The sequence below is a fragment of the Euprymna scolopes genome, chromosome 42, assembly GCF_053919585.1.
Source record: "Euprymna scolopes isolate OS-2025 chromosome 42, ASM5391958v1, whole genome shotgun sequence".
NCBI classification, from domain to species: Eukaryota; Metazoa; Mollusca; class Cephalopoda; order Sepiida; family Sepiolidae; genus Euprymna; species Euprymna scolopes.
In genome coordinates this window covers 58,925,794-58,934,266 of record NC_136523.1, presented here as the reverse complement: position 1 = coordinate 58,934,266, position 8,473 = coordinate 58,925,794, and the positions used below count along the sequence as shown (strand labels likewise).

Below are 8,473 nucleotides of genomic sequence, written 5' to 3'. Positions count from 1 at the left end.
CGCATAAGCCTGACGAATCCTATAGTGGATGAAACGCAGAATATTCAGTGTAGCTTAATCGCCATATATATGGTATAAATTACTAAAATTTCTATATATATGTATATATATATGTATATATATACATATGCATATATTTATGCATATATATATTTATGCATACATATATATACATCAATATATATATATATATATATATATATATATATATATATATATATATATACTAGCAGAAGTGCCCGCCATTGACTGGGTTCAAAACAGCCTACAGAAAATGGACTGTGATTGATGAAAGTATGATTGGCTATTAAAGGGAGGGGGTTGTAAAGAGCTAGGTTTTGATACTAAACAATTTTACCCTAAGCAAAATATGATGAAAGTAAAGATAATTTTCGCGAAAATATATTTTTATATCAACTTTGTTTCCATTCGTAGCCAAGAGTGACCAACAAAATGATGTTCCCTTACAAAGAAAATATGTTATATATATAATAATATAAATATACAAGAAATAAATATTACCATAGTCAATAAAAGTTACTTTCATGGTAGACACGTTAATTGGTGCGTATTTTTAATTAGTTTGTAAAAAAAAAATTAATTCATGAACCAGTTTTAAAAAAATCAAAATGGCAGCAACTTTGACATAGAGAGCCCGTTTTCAATTTCAAGGAGAGACACCTGAGCATTCTGTGTTAACAATTTAAGAGAGTTCCGTTAACGTAAGGAATATTTATAAACATATTTTAATGTTTCCCGTTATTATTTACTTGTGGAATATTCGATTATGGCATGTGTAGTTTTTATAAAATTTCATTTAAATAGTTATCGCCTCAAATTTCGTTTTAATTTCGTTTCGGTGAAATTATGTCAAGTAAAGAGCATTAAAAACTATTTCAAAATAAAGAAAAACATGAACTGAACTTTTATTGACTATGGTAACATTTATTTCTTGTATATTTATTGTTTCGGGTAGTCGTTTGTTGGGTTTTCTGCTAAACACTCTTACAAAATAATATCGACGAAATATCGAAAAATAAAGAAACAAAAAGCAGTTTTGAAAAATAATGAAGATTTACTTACTTTAGTAAAATAATCTGAAACACCAAAATGGGATATTAAAAAAGTAAACACGTAATTACTGGAGTTTTATGAAGCAATGAATCGATATGAACATGAATGAGCAGAAAATGGCGCCCTTTTCTAGCAGTTTTACAGTATTGAACCGTGTAATGTTGCGCCGTCGGATTCAGGGTTGCGCTATTGTAATGTAGAGAACACACAGAAAAAGTCGTAATCAACTGAATTCCATCTAGTACAATGACAAAAAAGCTTAAACAGATATATGAATAAAAATAAAAAGGTTCTGTAAATGTTTTAAAAATACACGTATTCATATGAGGAGGATTTTTCCTTCTTTTGACAGGATTACGAGTAACGTTCTTATTTTTTTTATTTTTTTTATCTATTTATCTATTTTCGAAAACTGCCACGTGCAAGTGGAGAAGGAAAAAACAGAGTTATGCAAAATTTGTGTCGAGAATTGTCTAAACTTCCGGCTTTTTTTTTGTTGCTTTCACTTTAATAAGAACGTGAATTTATGATGTGAATTCATTCGACACAATATGATTCAACTAAAAAAAATAAATAAGAGCTAACGTGAATTAAGATTAAAGTTAATGTGTTATTATGGCCCCTCCCCCCTTTAAAAAAAAAAAACCTTGTTAAACTTTGTGACATATTTACATTCTATAGAGGCCAGATGCGACCGACCACCTCATAATGTTATTATACCATATTTCTTCAAACTGAAAGATAATTATTAAAGTATACTTACGCAAATAGATATGAAAAGACTTTGCTAAAGTTTGTGCCATATTTCCATGGAGTACACGCGCGACGCAGACCCCACAATTTTATAATGCCATCTCTATTTAAGTTACAAATTACATATCAAAGTATTCTTATGTACATCTATATCAAAAACACTTGAAAACGTTTTGTTTTGTTTTTTTCATTTTTTTATTTCCATACTTTGGGGGCCAGGCGCGAACGCAGACTCCACAGTTTTTATGCACCACCGTTCTGTCAGATCAAACATAACATTACTGATACTCGATACATCTTCTATCATTATATGTAATCAGTTTTTAAAATAGTCAACCATATAGGAGCCTATTCGTACCCAAACACACACACACACACACACACGCACGCACGCGCGCGCTCAGCTTTATATTATAGATATATAAAAATTCATTTTATTTATTAATCTATATATATATATATATATATATATGTATACATATATGTATATATAAAGTGAACTTGTCTGTGTATCTGTGTGTGTGCCTGTGGGTCTGTGTATCTGTGTTTCTGTGTATCTGTGTGTGTGTACATTTCCGGGCTGAAATACTGATATATATATATATATATATATATATATATATATATATATATATATATATATATATATATATATATATACTAGCAAAAGTACCGGTGGTTGACTGGGTTCAAAAACAGCCTACAGAAAATGGACTCTGATTTATGAAAGTATGATAGGTTATGAAAAGGAAAGGTTGCTTCGAATTTGGGGATATCAAAACCAAAGCAAAATATGATGTATGTAAGAATAAAATAGATAAACCTCATAATGTATTACACCAAACCCATTCACACTGAAACACTTATCACAATATTCTCTGGATCTATATTAAAAAAAAAAAAACTTTGTTAAACTTTGTGACATATTTCCATTTTATAGAGGTCAGGCGCGAACGAACACCCCATAATTTTATTATACCATATTTCTTCAAACTGAAACATAATTATCAAAATATGCTTACGCAGATAGGTATTAAAAAGTCTTTATTAAAGTTTGTGCCTATTTCCATTCTATGGAGGCCAGCCGCGAACGCAGAACCCACAATTTTATTATACCATCCATATTTACGTTAAAAGATACTCATGAAAGTATTCTTATGCACATCGATATCAAAAACACTTGTAAACGTTTTATTTTGATTTTTAATTTTTTTTATTTCGATACTTTGTGGACCAGGCGCGAACGCAGACCCCCCCAATTTTAATGAACCACTGTTCTGCCAGATCAAACGTACTCATTCCTGTTTCTCAATACACCTTCTATCATTATATGTAATCAGGATTTTTAAAATAGTCAACCATATAGGAGCCTATTCGTGACCAGACACACACACACACACACACACACACACGCGCGCACACATATTCAGCTTTATATATATATATATATATAAATATATTTATATATATATAAATATATATATATAAATATATATATATATATATATATATATATATATATATATATATATATATATATATATATATATATAAATTTTGCGTGACTTTCTGCACTCGTTATCTAATGTGAAGTCCAGAACAAAAGAGATACGTGAGACAGATCGTTAGGAAGATTAGCTATGCAGACGCCAACAAGATAAATACGGGCAGTCCATAATAAGAACACCAAAATCACGTTGACACACCGGTTCTCGTCAGATCACCCAAGTTAAGCATCGTCGACCCTTGCTAGCACCAGATGGGTGACCGTTTGGGAATTCGAGGCGCCGTATGTGCTCTCCGCTGATATCGGCATTGTTTTCAGTCCTCCGAACTTCCTTTTGCCACTGGTATTCAACAATGTCGATTCAGCAGAGACGTGTCGTCAAGGGGATTGAGAAACTCTTGCCACAATAATTTTACGCGCAAACCAATCTAACAAGGTTATCCATAGTCTGTTAAGACTGAAGTAAGCCACACACGCACACACACACACACACACACACATATATATAAGAATATTTGGGCGGCATTTTTTTCTCATGCATATTCTGTTGAAAAGCACGGATAAGTCTGGCTTGTTTGTTTTCTTTTTGTTTCCTTTTGGGAAATTTCTTTTTAAACGTTTTTACATTGGCCCGTCGAAACAAAAAAATGTATTGCAAGAAACATAAACCGGAATAATCCCCACTGTTCAACGAAATATGGATATGAGGGTGAGTCACGGGAAACGGATACTTTTAAAGAAAAGCAATACAAAAATCAATCACTAATAGAAAATAAATTAACGTGAAAGATAAACAACTAACACCAAACTAAACCGCATCTTGGCAAGTTTAAAAGCAAGCTTCTTCACTCCCTATGCTCTACTCAATGAGAGCAAGGGACGTTCTTAAAAACATCCGTTTTCCGTGTGAGCCGTTCGTAAGATAATTATTTTGTCAGCAATTAAATCTGCAATCGCTACATCTACTTGTTTTCACGAGCTTATAACAGATATATGAAAGTTTGAAGAAATCATCAGTGGTGTACAATGAAACACTGTTTCGGGATTGAAAACAAAACAGTTTATTAAATTATGGCTGCCGGGCAGTTTTGATCAAACATCACTTCCTTTAAACAAAAGAAGAAAAATGTTACTGATATTGGATCCACTTTCTTTGCTCTATAGTTTTTTTTTCCTAATCTCTCTCTCTCTCTCTCTCTCTCTCTCTCTCTCTCTCTCTCTCTCTCTCTCTCTATACATATATATATATATATATCTATATATCTATATATATATATATGGTAAAAATAGTAATTAGTAAACCTGAGGAGAGTGCTGAATTCTATTGCAGAGCAAATATGCGTTTTATTTCTTATTACCGTTTTATCCGTTCCGTTACATATTTTGGGTTGCCGGGCCATATTTACGATCCAGCAGCCTCGTCAGACCTTACAGAAATGTCTATTATTATTTGGAAGAACGATTTTAAAAGAAATACGAGAGAAAAAGAACGAGAGAGAAAAAATAGAGGGGGAAAATCAAAGAGGGGAAGAGAAAATAAGTGGGGGCTGAGATCAACAATAATTAAGTTTTGAAGTTTAAAATGCATTAGATTGTAGTGTGTGTGTGATGGGGGTTAGTAAATTCAGCTAGGCGTGGGTGAAGGTGTAGTGATATAGGTAGGGGGCTATATATATATTTTTTCTTTTTCAAGCAGACATTATTAAATGCAACGGAGGTAATTTGCTTTACGATTCTTTTTTTTCTGTAAAACCTTTGTCATATCAAAATCGAAAATATGAATACAAGTTCCATAGTTATTACGAGCACTTTAGGTCTGGCTGCGAATCATCTTCAGGTGTTTTTGAAGTGAAAATATGTAGCTCCTACAAATTTTCATTAAGATGGAAAAAATGAAAAGTAATATATTCGATGAATTATGATGAGTGATAGAAGGGTAAAAGTATATCCATAATCAATTAACAGTTGATTAAAATTTAAATCGATTAAAAATCCATATATTTAAATGAACGAGCCCAGAACTTTCATTAATACAGCGTGGCCACAAAGTTAGGCACCAATGTTAATTTAAAAAGTTAAAAAAATTTTTAAAAAAATTATAGTAGTAACATTTATTCAAATTCAAAGTTCTTTACAAGGATTACAATTGCTCGATATGTTCGTCGTTTACAGCTATGCACGAGCCAATACGAAATTCAAAGTTCCTGTAGACACGATTCAGTAAATCAGCATCACCATCAATTTGAAGACAATCATCAATAATACGACTCTTCAGATGATCCAAATCACGAATCTTCGTTGAATAAACAATTTGCTTAATTTGACCCCAGAAATAAAAGTCCATGGGGTTTAGGTCGGGCGACTTGGGCGACCACTCTACCGTACCTCTTCGACTGATCCAATTTTCGAAATTCTCGTGGAGCCAGTCACGCACAATCGTTGCGTAATGCGGCGGGGCACCGTCTTGCAGAAACCAAGTAGGTCTGCCGTCTCCAAGTAAATCAAACTGCGGTATCAAATCATTTTGAAACATGTTGAGGTATCTTTCGCCAGTAACTGTCTGATTGAAGAAGAAAGGGCCCAACACATGGTCGCGCCACAAACCACACCAAACCATTACCTTGGGACCGCTGTGTTCTTTGCTGTCTAACATAAAATGAGGATTGTCTTGCGAATAGTATCGGCAGTTCTGCCGATTGACCTCTCCACTAACACACAAATTTGCCTCGTCGCTAAATAACATGTTTCGCCTAACAAAGTCAGGATCTTCCTCGAGTTGAACCTGAAACCATACAGCCATTTCTAAACGTGTGTCACTATAATCCTTTGTGTAGAATTTGAAGTTTGTAAGGATGAAACTTTTCTGCTTTGAGGACCTTCTGCATCGTTGAACGAGGAACACCAATTTCACCTGCTGCCCTTCGCACTGACTTCCTTGGACTGCTTGCAATTTTTTCCAACACGTGTGCACGTGTCTCTGCAGATAAACCTAGACGCCCACTTCGCTTTTTGTCAACGAAGCAACCAGTTTCTCTGAATTTGTTGATTAAGCGAGGGACAGAAGTGTGTGACACATTTTCATGAGGATGGTTTCTGTTGAATTGCTCAGCAACCCTTCTGTTGGTTGCACCATCACGGCCAGATAATAAGATGATTTCTACGCGCTGCTCTGGAGTCAATGGCATGTCTGATCTGAAACAATAAAATTATAAAATCAAAAAAAATTATATTAATAAAAAATAAATATTAACATTGGTGCGTGACTTTGTGGCTACCCTGTATATTGATTTTGATATAAAAAAAATAATGAAAAATCGAAAATATAAAACAAAGAACCATACAGCAAAGCATCTCCGTTGTATTTAATAATGTCTGCTTGAATTAAAACATTCTGTCTAAATATACCAATATATATATATATATATATATATATATATATATATATATATATATATATATATATATATATATATATATACATATATATACGTTTTATTTTTTATTACCATATCTTTCTATTAAGTTACATTATTGTTTCAGCTACCCGGCCGTTTTTTTGGCCGTCTGTAGCTTCCTCAGACTTTTACAGAAACTTTCTGTAAAAGTCTGAGGAAGCTACAGACGGACAAAAAACGGCCGGGTAGCTGAAACAATAATGTAACTTAATAGAAAAATATGGTAATAAAAAATAAAACGCATATTTGCTATACAACAGTATTGAGCACATTCTTCAGTTTTTATTAACTATCATTTCTACTATATATATATGTGTGTGTGTGTGTGTGTATGTGCGCGCGCGTGTGTGTGTGTGTGTGTGTGTGTGTGTGTGTGTGTGTGTGTGTGTGTGTGGCTGTGTGTGTCTGTGTGTGTGTAGGACAGACATCTTACATAACATCAGATTTTTTTATGCCTATATATTATATTAGCGTTGATTTACGGAAAGATATAATGCGAAATGTTATTTTTGGGGCCTGTGAATAAAAAAAAGATAACAAATAGAATAAATGAACAGTTCTTAATGTGTTTTATGCTGTTATTGGCTTAACTGTGATGGTAACACACTTATAAATGAATTTCCAATTTTTTAAAATTGAGCGGAAAATCCTTTCAATTGAAATGTTTTTTTAAGACAAATTCGAAGCATTTACTCTATTAACGTAGTGTATTTTAAGCTTAAGTGCTGTTTACACTGTTGAACTACTTCCGCAATATGTGTGTGGGATTAAATGAATATATATAAAGGAATAATATATATATATATATGTATATACATATATATATATGTATAAATATATATATATATATATATATATATGCACATATCTCTCTCTTTCTCACCCCCACACACACGCACACACACACACACGCCCACACACACATACACACACACACACACACACACACACACACACACACACATATATATATATATATATATATATATATATATATATATATATATATATATATATATATATATATATATAAATCATGCGTGTCTTTCTGCACTCGTAATCTAGTATTATGTCCGGAAAAAAAAGAAATTTCGTGAGACAGATCGTTAGGAAGATTAACTATGCAGACGCCAACAAGATAAATCCGTGCAGTCCATAAAACGGGATTCAAAGAAAAATATATCTTATATTGACATCCATAGAACAAAAAAGCAATCTATTATTTTTTATTTTGTGTGTGTGTGTGTGTGTGTGTGTGTGTGTGTGTGTGTGTGTTTCATTGTTTTCCATTCACAAATTAACGCAAGGGCGAAACAGACCAACGAAAACATGGATAATGTTTCTTTTATCTCGCTGTTCATTGTTTTTCGTTCAATCTCATCACGTTACATTATTGGGAAACAAACGAACCCATAATACCGACAGGCAGGTGTATTTCATTTTGGTTTTCTTTTGTTTTCGCATTTCTGAACAGGTCATCTAGTACAATCGTTTATATCGTTTTCAGAAAACGTCGAATTATGGTGCGTTTTATTTGCTAACTAGCTGGGCGCCTGTCGTTGCCCGGTCGGACAATACACTTACAATTGATAGTTTAATCTACGCAGATTGCTTCTGTATTATTATAGCATCAATCCTCTATTGATTATTATATATAAGGAGGAATAATTTGTTCTGGTGGACT

At 33.0% G+C, this 8,473-nt stretch overlaps 1 protein-coding gene across 1 annotated transcript; it reads right to left on the bottom strand.

Moving 5' to 3' along the window:
* Positions 1–4,426: 4,426 nt before the first annotated feature.
* On the bottom strand, positions 4,427–6,134 carry LOC145267185 (uncharacterized). The gene is made up of 2 exons (XM_080123246.1): positions 5,720–6,134; positions 4,427–4,440 (listed from the first exon to the last, which is right to left on the bottom strand). The coding sequence occupies exons 1-2, from the start codon at positions 6,132–6,134 to the stop codon at positions 4,427–4,429; spliced, it is 429 nt and encodes a 142-aa protein (XP_079979372.1).
* Positions 6,135–8,473: the final 2,339 nt, after the last annotated feature.

Coding starts and splice junctions, on each gene's coding strand:
- LOC145267185 (XM_080123246.1), bottom strand. CDS start 6,134: ATGGCTGTATGGTTTCAGGTTCAACTCGAGGAAGATCCTGACTTTGTT.